We start from the raw sequence: 15269 nt of genomic DNA on the forward strand, positions 1-15269 counted from the left end.
ACATATGTAGTTTTCTTTCATGTAAGCACTTATTATTTATTTATTTTAAATTTTTGTAGGTGGTGATGCACACCTTTAATCCCAACACTTGAGAGGCAGAAGCAGGCAGATCTCTGTGATTTCAAGGCCAGCCTGGTCTACAGAGTGAGTTCTAGGACAGCCAGGGCTATATACAGAAGCCCTGTCATGAAAAAACAAACAAAAATATTTACTTTTATGTGTATGGATATTTTACAGAGTCTAATATCTGTCTGGTAAGGATGCATTCTTTATCTGACATCCTCAGTGCGAGACATTTACAGCCATCTCCCTCTGGTACCCTGGGTAGGGTTTTCCTCCAGGGTAAACTTGGCTGGGGATTGAATGAGTGGTTTAAGAGCTTGCCATGTTCAGATCTCCAGGCCCCAGGGAGATGCCAGGTGGGTGTGGCAGCCTCAGGACACAGTCTCCAGAGCAAGCTGGCTAGAGAGAAAAGCTATATTCAGAAAGTGATAGGACTCCAACCTGGAGTCTCCATGTGCATGTTCATACCCATGTGCACACCCACTCCCACATATGTATGACCACATACATGCAAAACACACACACATATGTATAAACACACACATCATACATGTGTACACACACAAAAAAAAGGGAAAAAATCTATAAAAAACATGATAAAACTTTGTAGTCACTGACAGCCTTGGCTGTCCTGAAAGTCCTTTGTAGACCAGGCTGGCCTGGAACTCAGCTTTCTCCCTGCCCTGCCTCTGAGTGCTGGGTTGAAGGAGTGCACCATCATATCTGGCTCCAGTTTCCTTACTCTTCAACTTAAATGGTACTGTTTTCCCCGTAGATGAAAACAAGCCCATCTGGATGCACGCCGAGGAGAGAGAGGAGAGCAAAGTAAGGTGGCTGCCTGCAGAGTTGGCTGCGTGCGGGCCTCTGAGCTGGCTGCGTGCGGGCCTCTGAGTTGGATGTGTGCGGGCCTCTGAGCTGGATGTGTGTGGGCCTCTGAGTTGGATGTGTGTGGGCCTCTGAGTTGGATGTGTGCGGGCCTCTGAGCTGGATGTGTGCGGGCCTCTGAGCTGGATGTCTGCGGGCCTCTGAGCTGGATGTGTGTGGGCCTCTGAGTTGGATGTGTGCGGGCCTCTGAGCTGGATGTCTGCGGGCCTCTGAGCTGGATGTGTGCGGGCCTCTGAGTTGGATGTGTGTGGGCCTCTGAGCTGGCTGCGTGCGGGCCTCTGAGCTGGATGCGCTGCAGCCAGGTTCCATTCATTCAAATTCTCTGTTATAATTAGGGAAAACAGAAGGACGGGACGACTTTCGGAGAGTACGGTGGCTGGTACAAAGCCTGCAAAGTGGATAGGTAAGCCTGCATGACAAGGCCGAACTTGTCCGATATTTCCCCCAAATGGTAGTTAAAAGCCTGAGCGTTGGGCTGGCGAGACGGCTCAGCAGGTAAAGGTGTCACCACGGAAGTCATGAGCTGAGTTTAACCCTGGGAGCTGACACGAGCTCAGACTTGTCCTCTGACCCTCTTGCCCTTCTCAGCCCCAAATAAGCACCCCGAGATGCTATGTTAATGATAAACTGTTGGCTAATGGCCAATGGCTACGGCTTCTTATTAGCTAGCTCTGTCTTAATTATTAACCCATAACTACTAATCTATGTATTTCTTTTCTTTTTGGTTTTTGTTTTTTGAGACAGGGTTTCTCTCTGTTTCTTTGGAGGGTGTGCTGGAACTAGCTAGCTCTGTAGACCAGATTGGCCTCGAACTCACAGAGATCCACCTGCCTCTGCCTCCCGAGTGCTGGGATCAAAGGCGTGCGCCACCACCGCCTGCTGAACCTATATATTTCTATTTGGCCTTATCGTCCCAGAGAACTGCTGGTGTGTTCTATCTTCCTGGCCTCCCTTCCCAGAGAACTGCTGGTGTGTTCTATCTTCCTGGCCTCCCTTCCCAGAGAACTGCTGGTGTACTTACTCTATCTTCCTGGCCTCCATGCTGTGTCTCTTTCTGGTTCCTCTGCCTCCCCTCCCTAGATTCTTGTCCCCTTTTCCCGCCTATCTTCCTGTGTCATTGGCCACACAGTGTTTATTCATCAACCAATAAGAGAAACATGTATGTAGGACTCCTCCCACCACTCATGTGTGTCTATACACATGTATTACACATGCTAATAATAATAATAATTAGTAAAATAAAGTGAAAAATGCAACTAGGTACGGTGACACATACCTCTATCCCAGTACATGAGAGCCCTATGCAGAAGGATTTTTATGAGTTTGAGGTTAGTCTAGGGAGTTTCAGGCTAGCCAGGTCTGCAAGTTGACACTCTGCCTTAAAAAATTAGGTAAAAATAACATAAAAACCTATTTTTGTCATACCATTCACTACAGCAGGTGGGTGCTGGCCATCAATGTTTTTTTAATCTACCAACACTTACCGGAAGGAAGAGGGGACACTAATGAGGAGCCTTTAGCACACGTGGGCCTGGAAGCCAGCGCCTAGCCAACTTCTGTGTGGACTGTTCTCCACGTGCCCATGCCTGCCGCTGGCCTAGAAACCTGCTGACATTCCCTTGTGCAGCTGCCGTCCCTTAGCAACCCACTCCCTTAGTCAGGGAAACTCGTTGGACCCGGTTTGTCCCAAACTCTTCCTGTGGGTCCCCTTTGCACTCACTGCGATGGGTGGAATTCACGTTCCCTTCTGTCATGTGCACTGTCTGAGGGACATGCAGGGGGCCATCTCTATTTCTGTATCAGCACGAGGACAGTGCCTCTCAGAACACAGATTTGTACCAAAGCGAGTCTAGCTTATTTCTGACCTTGTCTTTTCTTGTGATGGGATCTTGCTGTGTAACCCACATTGGCTGTAAGCTCTTGATCTTCCTGTCTCGGCTTCCTGAGTGCCAGGACCTCACAGGCATACCATCTTACCAGGCTACTTCTGAGTGTGTGTGCAGCTGTGTGTGTGGGTGCGCTTGCCTGTATATGTGTGTGCAGAGCCAGAGCAGCGTTGACTTTCAGATGTTATTTATTACTCTATGTAAGTTTTTGAGACAGGCTCTCTCCCTGAACCTGGAGCATGTCATCTTGGCTAGACTGGCTGGCCACAGAGTGGTGCCCCCTGTCTCCACTCCTCCAGTGCTGTGGGTACAGGCATATACCCCATGCTTGGCTCTATGCAAGCGCTGTGTACAGGCATATACCCCATGCTTGGCTCTATGCAAGTGCTGCGTACAGGCATATACCCCCATGCTTGGCTCTATGTAAGCGCTGTGTATAGATATAAACCCCCATGCTTGGCTCTATGCAAGCGCTGTGGGTACAGGCATATACCCCATGCTTGGCTCTATGTAAGCACTGGGGACCCAAACTTGGGTCCTCATGCTAGTACCCGCCTTGACCCACTGAGCATGTCCCTGGCCCCTTATTTCCATCTTTTAGCAAGACTTCTCTGTCTAATGTGGCCACACTCCTGTCCTGTCTCTCAACCCCTACTTCTTTTACAAAGTGTCTGCCATAGTTGTCAGGTCAGGTGGCTTGGGTGAGGCTCGAGATAAGCCCAGCACTGACCAAGTTTTGCCTGCAGGGGAATGTTCTAACCCCTGGGTAGACTAGCCACATGCTTCTGTGGCCACGCCAGCATTCTGCACAGCCAGGCTCTGGGAGAATGCTTTTCTGTTTCTGTACAGAGCTGTAGGGGCTAACCTCACTGAGCATCAGGCTGCTGGAGTGCAGAACATATTTTAGGATGTTAACTCATCATCCGTAGTGTCCTGCACCAGAGCATCCCTGGAGAGGTACCACATTGTCACTAAAACACACAGCATGTCAGACATGCTGTTGACAGTGGCTGTCCTGGGCACTGCACATAATGCTTCTGTGTTTTGTGTATTCTTGCAGTCCTACCGTCACAACCACTTTGAAAAACCTTGGAGCACTTTACCGACGGCAGGGGAAATTTGAAGCTGCAGAGACTTTGGAAGAAGCTGCCATGCGGTCACGTAAACAGGTATGCTTGACATTTCTGCAGACTAGTGTGCTGGGAATCTGATGGCCTTTTATGTGGCTGTTATTAAAGCTTGATTTTGGCTTAGGCTCTGTGAGTAACACTTGTCACATGCATGCATAGGACTATGGACTTAGCCCCAAAAACTGCAGGAAAATAAGACCTGTCTGTCTGTCTGTCCACCTACTCACCTACCCACCTACCTATTGCCGCCCGGTCATACATATACATGTACAAATAAAAAAAAATTAAATAAAAAATCTGGGTGTGGTAGTATAAGCCTTCAATCCTAGGATTTTGGTGTCAGAAGCTGGGGGATCTCTGAGTTTATGGACAGCCTGGTGTAAATAATGAGTTCCAGGCCAGTGAGGGCTACGTAGTGAGACCCTGTCTCAAAGACAAAACAAAACAAAATACACCCCAAAAGAAAAGACAGAAACAACAAAAGGACATGGGGCGCTGGGCGTGGTGTGTCACACACCTTAATCCCAGCTGTCACACACCTTAATCCCAGCTGTCACACACCTTAATCCCGGCTGTCACACACCTTAATCCCAGCTGTCACACACCTTAATCCCGGCTGTCACACACCTTAATCCCGGCTGTCACCTTTAATCCCGGCACCTGGCTGGTCGTGGTGTGTCACACACCTTAATCCCGGCACCTGGCTGGTCGTGGTGTGTCACACACCTTAATCCCGGCACCTGGCTGGGCGTGGTGTGTCACATACCTTTAATCCCGGCACCTGGCAGTGAGTTGGAGGCCAGCCTTGTCCTATTTAGTGAATCCCAGCACAGCCCGGGCTACAGAGAGACCCTTTCCATGGGCTTGTGTCATGTGTTTTGATTATTGCATGCCCCTCATCACCCTCTCATAGTATTATTTTTTAATTTAACTTTATTTTACATGCATTGGTGTGAGGGTGTCAGATCCCCTGGTACTGAAATTACAGTTATGAGCTGCCATGTGGATGCTGGGAATTGAACCTGGGTCCTCTGGGAGAGCAGCCAGGGATAGAAGGCAGGTCCTGTTACAGGAGCGTCCTGTCACTCATCACAGGAAGAAATGGGGAACAGGCCAGGGTTATTTGTTCTTATTTGAGACGGACTGTTTGGTTTCTTCTGCTGCCTCAAACGCTAGCAGAGGTCAGCCTTGAGCCTCTGCTCCTGCCCACCCAGCCCAGTGAGGGGACTGCGGGTGTGCCTCGGGGCTGGCTGTGTGGCTTTGGTGACCCAGTGGACGCTGGCTGCTTAGCTGCATTTCTAGTCCAGACACTCTAGTGTGGCCATCGTTGCCTGGGGTTCAGTTTTTGCTTACTGCACCTGTTTTGTTTTAAATACGAGCCAGGCTGGCCTCGAACTCTTCCTCCTCCTCGCTCCCCACGTGCTGAAAGCACCCTCGTGCCATTCCACCAGCTTGCCTACGTGGGGTACAGTGTGCAGTCCTGTGTGGATGTCCCTGAGCTTTGGTGACGTGTAACTCACACCTTTCCCCTGTCCATAGAGAGCCCAATCCCATCCCCAGGGACCACCAAGTTTGCCCTGGGGACGTAAGGACCGGTATTTTTGGGGTCAGTGAGATAATGAGTAAAGGTGCTCGCTGTGTAAGCCTGGCAGCCTGAGTTCTGTGTCCCACAAACTTACATGAGGCTGGGATGACAGAGCCTGCTGACTCAGTGCCGTCCTTTGACCTCTCCCACATGGCTCTGTGGCAGGCAGTGCCCCAGTAAAAACAACAACAAACAACTCTGTCCCGAGTCTGAGGAGTCTTCTGAGACGTGAGTGCTAACGGGTCAAACCGCTCTCCCCTGCCTGGCTCACAGGGTCTTGACACTGTTCACAAACAGAGAGTGGCTGAAGTGCTAAATGACCCTGAGAACATGGAGAAGCGGAGGAGCCGGGAGAGCCTCAACGCGGACGTGGTCAAGTACGAGAGTGGCCCTGACGGAGGGGAGGAAGTGAGTATGAGCGTAGAGTGGAATGGGGTAAGTACATACTCACCTGGCTGCGCTGGGGACTGCCGGCCACCCCCAGCAGCACGCGCTGGCTGTTGTGTCTCGCTACACCCTCTACTTTTCGCAAACTAAGCTCAGGGAAGCTTTCTGTAAGTTCCTAACTTCCGCTAATGCTGAAGCTGTGCGGCTTGCAGTGGCTCCCCTCGGGAGTCCGTGGACGCTGACTGGCCTTCTGTAGAGCATGTGAGCTTGCTGCCTGTGCAAACCTAGCCCGTACTCTGGTTTCCGTAACCTCGGGATGGGTATGGCTGACACTAACTAGCTTTCCTAACCTGCCCATTTCCTTGCTAACTCAGCGCTCCTCGCGCCACTGAGGAGGTCACCCTGGGGCTGTTAGAGAGCTTTGAGGGGAGATGTTCTCCCCTCAGTCCAATGGGAACTGTTTTCCAGAGAGGTCAGCAGCAGCGTTAGGGACTCCTGTCCACTCTGCCTCCGTGGTCCCTGAGACAAGCAGGTGTGTCAGGGTTGTGTGGCCCTGTGCCTCTAGACTTCCCTGGGACATCCTGACCACTGCTTTCTACCCGGGGCTGTGGGAAGGGTGCGGCCTTCCGGTGGGTCTCTGTAATGTGGGAGAAGACTCTTATGGTAGCTGGTGTCTTCGAACCTTCTTCAAGGAGAGTGTGAGTGGATTCAGCCCGCCAGGGTATCCCTGACATCCTGAAGTTGCAGTGGTAGTATGTAGTATGATTAGCTGTCATCGTGTGGTTTTGTCAAATTGTAGCTTCCCACTCTCTTAGAGCTGCCCCCCTTCTTGGATTGACTGACTCTAGAGTTTGCTTAGTTGTAGCAGTTTGGGAGGAGCCAGCATCTTGATTATATATCACCTGCAAACGTTAGTAGCCAGATTTCAGGAGTGACATTCTCTCTCTCTCTCTGTAGCAGCTTTCTTGTTTTGGATTTTTCTGTGCCAAGATAGCCAGTCAGCATCCACATTGACTGTTGGGCCTTTTTGGGCAGTGATCCCAACCTGCAGCAGAGGCCGGGGGCTGCCTGCCCATGCCTGCCCATGCCTGCCCATGCCTGTCCATGCCTGTCCTGTGGGACCTGTGTCCTGTTCCTGCACTGTTACTCTCCAGTCCCTGCATGCTTGGTCCACACAGCCTGTCCTGCTTGGTGGCCAGCCGCTTGCATACAGATTTTAGTACTCTTGAGTGAAGTTCTGGGGGAGCTCTCTCTTGAGACAGTATTTCTAGGTCTGTATGTATGTGCTTCCGGTGCCGGTGACATTGGCAACAACTGAGTCCCACACCTGCCTGGAGGACATGGGAAGGAAGTAGTGGCGCTCTTCCCTGGGGAAGGGTCCTTGTTAGACAGATGTGCCATCACTGAACTATGTCCATGCCTTGTTTATTTTGAATTTCAGTATACAGCTCAAGTTGTCCTTGAATACATAGAATCCTCCTGCCTCAGCCTTCTGGGTGCTGGGATTACAGTACACAGCATGCTTAGCCTTTTCACTTTTTTATTTATATGCTACTGGGTATTGAATATAAGGCCTTTCATATGCTAGGCAAGCCCTCTGTGTCATACTCTGCACCATAACCGGTTGTTTTTTGTTTTATATAACCTTGGCTGGCTTGAAACTTACTGTATATACCGGGTTGGCCTTGGTCTCAGAGATCCCCCTGCCTCTGCCTCTGCCTCCCGAGTGCTGGGATTAAAGGCGTGCGCGGTGCCACTGCCTGGCTGCTCTGTAAAATACTGGTTCTCTGGTGGCTACAGCGTCAGCCAGCGTGTGTTCCCAGGAGTGAGATGCTGATTGACTGAATCACAGGGACCATTCAAAAAGGATAACGTTTGTCACTGACAAGGCTTGCTAGGTGCTAACCATGGCCTGTGAGCTAGCGGAGGAGAGCGAGGGCGGGAAGACATGGAGGGTTCTGACTGCATGGGACCTGTCTGGGAGTACAGGTCTTCCCCCTCAGTGTGCATGGCGGTGACGGTGATGGCCCGTCATGAGAAGGGGACTCCCTCGGGCTTCCTGAGGTCTGAGTTGTGACTCTAGCAGACACTGCTATTGCAGGCCGTCTTTAGTAGGGTACATTTCTGAGGAAGTGGACACTTCGTGGCCATGCACCCTTTTCTAGGTAAAAGTGTTTCCTCATTTTAGCCTTTATCCACGGGATGCTGTATCTGTGGTGAAGAGCATGTCAGTCTTGGGCACTGGGTCCCAGCTGACGTGGAGCAACACTGGCCTGTCTTGTGTAAAGTCCCCCTGCTGACAGTTGTGATGTCCACACACGCAGCAATACATGCTTCAGTTCTCTGTGGCCCGAGCCCCCAAGGACAGCCTCCATCTTTGCTGCCCTTTTTCCTGGGCTCCTCAGGGGAGCCTCTTGCCTACCTCCCCGTGCTTCACATTGCTCTTGTGCTGTTTCTACAAGTGAGTGAGTGTGAGAGTGTGTATGTGTATGTCTCTGTGTGCACATGTGCATGTCAGTGTGCGTGCGCGCGCGTGAGCGTGCACGTGCGCTAGGGATGAAGCCATCCACAGGCAAGGGGAGGGCTCTGTGACTTAGGGTGTGGTTACACTGGTGCCCTTCCTGTGTTAGTTTCCCGGCTGTGGGAATTGTAGATGCAGTGCCTCACTTCTACAAGTAGTTGGTTTGTTTGTTTCTGAGACAGGGTTTCTCTGTGTAGCCCTGGCTGTCCTGGAACTCACTCTGTAGACCAGGTTGGCCTCGAACTCAGAGATCCACCTGCCTCTGCCTCTCTAGTGCTGGGATTAAAGGTGTGCGCCACCAGGCTTGGCTTGACTTTCACAAGTGTTTAGTATACTTAAGTTTATTAGGGAATGAGACAACTGTTAGTTCAGAGGAGATTTTTATTTATGAATTTATGGTGAGGGCAACTAGAATATACTGAAAAACGTTATGAAAGTGCCAGCCCTACAATTCTGCTGTACAGAGAAAATACTAGAATCAGTATAGTCTGTGATTCAGGGGCCCACTTTTCAAGAGAGCTTGAAATCCACTCAGTGGGCAAAGACACTTGCCACTCAGGTGACCTGAGTTTAACCCCCAGGGCCACATTGTGGACACACTGCCCCCTTCACTCCACATGTGCACTCCTCATGTCAGTGAACATACACAGTAAGTGTGATTTCAAAAAGGGTCCACAAAGTGGAGCGTCTGTGGCTGTGTAAGGCAGTCAAGCGTGCCACGATGCCCTTAGCCGCAGCCCTGCTCATGGTGTTTGTCTGCTTGAGTTTTGCACGGCCATTATCCACCCGCCTGGGTGCTCAGGTCATACATGGATGGGAAAGAATGAGCTCGAGGAGCAGACGTGAACAAGGGGGGAGGCTGGTAAAGAGTTCACTGTCATTCACTGTCACCCATTTGAACCCAGGGAGGGAGGCGAACATTGCAATGGGGACCATTGCAGGAGGCTCTTGCTGTGTGAGGAGCTTTGTAACATTCAGCATCATTCTCATGCAAACAGTGGGAACTGATGTGATCTGTCCCCTGGCATTCGGGAGGCATTGGTAACAAGTTTTATTTTTCCATTTAAAGATGAGAAAAATGAAGCTCGGGCTGGTTAAATGAGGTGCTCAGCGTCCCATGGTGAGTCTGAGCGAGCGGGTGGCCAGGCCCAGCTGCCAGTGCGCCTTCTCAGAGTCTGGCAGACCCAGGAGGCGTTGCTGCCCGTGCAGACGTTTTATTTGGATCTTCATCTGCATGTTTCAAATGCGCTGCCCACGTTTGAAGTCTGGGCCTTAAAGTCTAGGGTGTTAGTGTTTCTAAGAGACTGACAGACATCAGGCTGCGGGGAGTCCATGATGGTTCAGAGAAAGCAGCAAGACAGAAGTTTAAATGGCGTCTTCCACATTTGGCCTTTCCTGTCCCTCTCCTCCAAATCTCCCTCATGTCTAAACTTGTGAAACTCTCCATAGTAAGTATTAGGAGGTTTCTAATACAGTGCTAGTCTGTGTTCAACAGTTACCGGAAAACTGGCCTCAGTACCCTCACATGCCCCGGCCCGGCGCCTGCTGTGCCAGCCCGGTAGAGCAGGGAGTGCCCGGCCGCCGAGCATAGATCTGTGACCTAGAAATACTGTAGAGCAGTCCTGCGGGGCGGGCCCTGGGCGCTGTGCTCCTCCAGGCTCACCTCCTTCTCTTTCTGTCTGACAGGCCTAGCCGCCGCCCGTCCGGTGCCTCCTGCACTGCCCCTGCATGACGGGCAGCGCCTCCTCCGGCCCCTCCTGTGCCGCCCGCTGTCTAGCAGTCCCTAGGAGCTTGTCAGCTGCACCTCTGGGACTGGCCATTCCTTTCGGTGCTGCTGTCCCTTTGGGGTCTTGATTTCTGGATACATGTAGCTTTGCCAGATATGTACTTAGAAATATCAACTGTGTTAATGAACCCATTTACTGTGTAACACTCAAGTTTAACAGTTAAGAGAGAGTAGCTGTTCACCCTGATGACAGGTGTTAGTGTCACGCAGGTTTATTACAGTGGCATGATAGTGACCCGTGCAGTCACTGAGCTGTAGAGTGAGGCATGTGCTGCACGTCCCTGGCGCCCTTACACACCCGGCCAGCGTCCTTGCACAGGGCTCCCCAGGACACACTGAAGTACATTTGCTGTGTAGTCTTGGTGTGGAATTTTGGCATTTCTGCTTTTCTCTACTAATCTTTAAGTGCTCTGTGATGTGTGTATCTGTGTCTTTCTAACTTCTAATAAACTCACTCCAACTGACCTGTGTCTTGCGTCTGTGTGCTCTGTGCATTTCTCAGTCTTCTGGGGCAGCACTGCGCGGCAGCGGGTCCTGACAATCTCCGAGGGGCCGTTCTAGATAAACTAAACGCTGCCGTGCGCAGGGTTCCCACTCTGCTTCCTGTCCAGCCTCTGCCAGGTGTCTCTGTAGTGTCTGGTTGGTTATGGGGACGCCCTACAGGTGTCTCAGGACTGCATTGGCCTAAAAATGAGCACTTTTATTTACAAACTTGCAGCTGCATTTAGAGTTGACACTTAAGTTTGCTGATGACATCTAATCCCTGCCTGCGTGAGTCTCCTGGGAGGACCCTGTCTCCGTGAGGTCTGGCGTCCTGGCCACTTTCCTGCCCAGCGCACACACGCTCGGGCAACATGAGTTACACTTGGCTGGCAGTCCTGGAAGAGGCCTTAGCTCTCTTGACCCTGTGCTATCCTTTGTCCTCAGACAGCAGTGGGCTCTCCTTGGGAATGTGGCTGCTTCTGCTGGGATCCTTCCCTTTCAAAGGGTCCCTCATCATGGGTTGTTTGTAACATGTTCATGCACACAGCAGTCTGGTGGCTTCAGCAGGACTCACTTGCCAGCCAGTGCCTGGCAGCAGCTGGGGTTATTGGGCTGAGTGTGGGGCAAGAGGGGACACCCAGGACTTCACACTTGTTCGCGTGTTTTTCAGGATGGCACTGGATCTTTAAAGCGCAGTGGCTCCTTTAGCAAACTCCGGGCTTCCATTAGACGCAGCAGCGAGAAGCTGGTTAGGAAGCTGAAGGGAGGAAGTACACGGGACAGTGAGCCGAGGAACCCTGGGTAACTATCTCCTCAGCGCCCCCTTCTGCCAGCGTGCGGTACTGCATGATGGCCGCAGAGCTGCCTCCCTGGGGCTGGCTCAGAGTTGGTCCGGAGGGTTGGGTGTTGTGCCTACTACTTTCCAGGGCAGGTTGAAGCAGCTGGAAAGCTGGCTGATAAGGCTCAGAGGGAGCTGGTGGAGTGCCTCAGTTCTGTTCAGAGAAAGCATCCTTGGTGACAGGTGAGCCAGGCGTGGTGGTTCACACCTGCCATCTCGGCATTCAAGAGGCCAGTATAGGGTACAGTGAGACTCTCAGAAAGTAAAAGTGGGGCCATGAAATGGATTAGAGGTTAAAGGGGCTTTCCACCAGGCCTGTCAACCCTCAAGACCCACATGGTAGGAGAGCACGGACTTCTACAAGTTATATGTACACACACAAACACACACGCACGCACACACACATACATACATAAACACACACACCATACACACACACACAAACACACGCACGCGCGCGCACACACACATACATACATAAACACACACACCATACACACACACACACACACACACACACACACACGCGCGCGCGCATGCACACACACACACTTTGAAAAGGAAACCAGTCTGGGAAAATGGCTAGGTGTATAAAGTGCTTGCTGCTCAAGCCTGAGGACCTGAGTCGGATCCCCCACATTCATGCAAAGGCATGCTGACTTCTCTGCTGCATTCCTAGGGGAGGGTTTTACTGTGAATGAGAGAGAAAATACCCAGAGACATTGGAAGGATCTAGAGCAGAGAGAAAAGAGAGCAGACTGCACATGGCCAGGGCTAGGGGGTCAGGAGAGGAGAGAAAAGTAGAGATAGTGGTAGTGGGGGGGTGTTCCAGAGGTTTCCAGTGGGGGGGGGGGTTGGCGGTTTCCAGTGGCGGACAGGTCGTGTATATTGTAAGAAGGATGAGTGGCTGTGGGGAGGAAAGGGCCAGGAGACTCGTGCTGGCTTTGAAATGTGTATCAGGTACTTGTGGTACTGGAGAGAAGGGGTCTGGGGATGAGCATGAGCTCTGATATGATCATAGGAAACCCAGGTAGTCCTGTGTCCCTTCAGCCAGATCAGGGAAATGACTCTGTTTGGCAGATGGGAACCTATTTCTCAAGTTCCTGAGGGATGCTGGCTTTTATCGAATGGCCAGAAATCCTTCTGTAGTCCAGCTTGAGCTCCTTTTTAGATACATGGACACCTTGAGACCTAACAGACCTGCCAGCCTTTTAACTTAATTTTGAGGCAGGGACTCTGTAGCTCAGGCAAGTCTTGAATTTGTGACCCTCCTGTGTCAGCCGCTTGAGTAGCTGGGATTGCAGGCTTGCACCCCCAAACCTGCCCTGCGCCCACCATCTGAGTGGTGGTTCTGTTCCTCGGGGAGACTGACTCTCAGTGTGCAAAAGCCAGCTCTGGGATGCCCTGCTCAAGAGAGAGTCCTTGGAATTTTCCTCTTCTCCCTGTCCTCCCATGGCTTACTGTGCTGACAGCTAGCAGCCCTGTGTGGCCGTCCCTGATGGAGTGGGGTGGTTTACATGTGTCAGGTATAAGTCCACATTCTGTTTCTCAGTGACTTGGGTTATATGCCATACAACATGTAAAACTGAGACGTGCATCTAGGCCTTTAGTCCCGGCTGCGCTGGAACACTCAGACCCTAGTAGTTTCCAGTGTCGTGGGTCAGAGACAGGGCGCACAGGGCCCACTTTGCTTCCTTTATCTTAAGAACAGAAAGGAAATTGAGAAGCAAGCTGGAGTGGCTTTTTTCAGAGCAGTTAGCCTTTACTAAGAGCAGAGGGCTGGGCAGGAGGCCAAGGCAGGGAGAGCTCTGGAGTTCAAGGCCAGCCTGGTCTACAGAGTGAGTTCCGGGACAGCCAGAGCCACAAAATGAGATCCTGTTTCACTGCAGAGCAGGTTCTAGGACAGCCAGGGCTATTCAGAAAAACCCTGTCTCAAAACCCCCACAAAAACCAAAAATCAACTGTGGTTTGTCTTGCGGTCTGTCTCTAGCAGTCTCCCGCAGAGAAGAGCCTGTTCGGAAGGCAGCAGCGCTAGATGCGCCTGTGTGAAAGCGCTTCCCCTTAGTTTTGTTCTGAAGCTTTTGGTGCAGTAGATTGGAAGAGAGCTGGCTGTTTGCAGAATTTCTGCACAGCGCCTGTGCCCCAGAGGCCCTCACCCACATATGTGGAGGAACTGTGAACCCGGGCCTCAGTGCCGGCCCCTCGGCCGCTGTTGGTGGCGTCTGTGCTGCTGGAGGTGTGTGTCGTCCATTCTCGGGACCGCAGATCCCGCTCACAGAACCCTTGGTGGACCGTCAGTGTGCATGCTGTGCCCAGCTTCCGGGTTTGGTTTGCTTTGCTTGCTTTGTTTTTTGAGACAGGGCTTCTCTGTGTAGCTCTGGCTAGCCTGGAACTCACTCTGTAGACCAGGCTGGCCTCAAATTCCAGAGATCTGCCTGCCTCTGCCTCCGCCTCCTCCTCCGCCTCTCTGAGTGCTGCCATTAATGGTGTGTGTCACACACCTGGCCTCTTAGTAGAGAAATAATGACTTCACAGTTTGTTTTACTAATAGTTTAACTGCTTTACCTATTAATTTGCCAAAACCATAGACTGTGCTTATGCATATGGCCCTCACAGTGAGCCTAAAGTTTGCCTGGGGTGATGGGCCTTCCGAGATCCCCAGGCTCACCTCAGTCAGCAGAGTTCCTGCTCTGGCTGGCCAGCTTCAGAAGGTAGCGGCAATTGCTGCATTAAAAAGAATTAATGCTGCAAAACATGCAGAGAAATGGGAGGATTTCCCCTGGGCACCAAATCCATGTCAGCCCCAAAATAACACACAGAGACACTGTATTAATTATGAAACTGTTGGTTACTAGTGTCTTTTTGGACTAGCTCTGTCTTAAATATTAACTCATTTCTATCGATTTAAGTGTTTACACATGGTCTTACCTTACTGGAGAGAGGGTCCAGATCTTTTCTCTCACGTCCTCCATCTTGACTTCTCTCTACTACATCTCCCAGAATCCTCATCTCTCAGACCTGCCTATTTCACCTTCCTATCGGCCAACAGTGCTTATTCATTAACCAATAAGAGAAGCAGTTACAGAATGACACCTATCACTCCTGAGTGCTGGGATTAAAGGCGTGCGCCACCACCGCCCAGCGTGTGTCAGATTTTTGGGTGCTCTTTTCTTTTCTTTTTTTCTTTTTCTTTTTTTTTTTTTTTTTGTTTTTTGAGACCCTGGCCTCTCTGGAACTCTGTTTGTAGACCAGGCTGGCTTTGAACTCGAAGAGTTCTGCTTGCCTCTGCTTTCCAAGTGCTGGGTTTAGAGGTGTGTACCACCACCGCCCAGCCAAAGGAAATGTCTGGGTGTTAGTGCAGTTGGCAAAGCCACAGAAGATTGTTTCCCAGTAAGCAGCCTGCTCTGCTGTGCCCTAGTTAGTCCTGCACATGCTCTGCTGCGACGGGCTTTAACATAGCGTCTCACTGCATGTCACCGAACGCCCTCAGAATGCCATTTGACTGATGCAGTCATCTTTAAGAATATTAGCGCTAAGTACTGGAAGTACTGGCAAAGCTGGGTCAGTCTCCTTGTGTGATTGAAAAGTGTATAATTGCTGTCTGTCACTGAGATGCTTACTATCATAGCCCTGTGCAGCCTCACACACATGCCCCAGGGGAGAGCTTGGTCTCCCTCTGCAGCCAGAGTAGCATTTCCGCTTTGC

At 51.2% G+C, this 15269-nt stretch overlaps 1 protein-coding gene across 1 annotated transcript in view; it reads left to right on the forward strand.

The window, feature by feature from the left end:
* Positions 1-15269, forward strand: part of Klc1 (kinesin light chain 1) — a 45623-nt gene that overhangs the window by 24787 nt on the left and 5567 nt on the right. The window contains exons 10-14 of the mRNA XM_051196662.1: positions 839-888; positions 1284-1351; positions 3895-4003; positions 5823-5984; positions 11397-11527. Coding sequence (XP_051052619.1) covers positions 839-888; positions 1284-1351; positions 3895-4003; positions 5823-5984; positions 11397-11527 — 520 coding nt within the window. The remainder of the gene's footprint in view (positions 1-838; positions 889-1283; positions 1352-3894; positions 4004-5822; positions 5985-11396; positions 11528-15269) is intronic.

The sequence above is a fragment of the Phodopus roborovskii genome, unplaced genomic scaffold (genome assembly GCF_943737965.1).
Source record: "Phodopus roborovskii unplaced genomic scaffold, PHOROB, whole genome shotgun sequence".
NCBI lineage: Eukaryota > Metazoa > Chordata > Mammalia > Rodentia > Cricetidae > Phodopus > Phodopus roborovskii.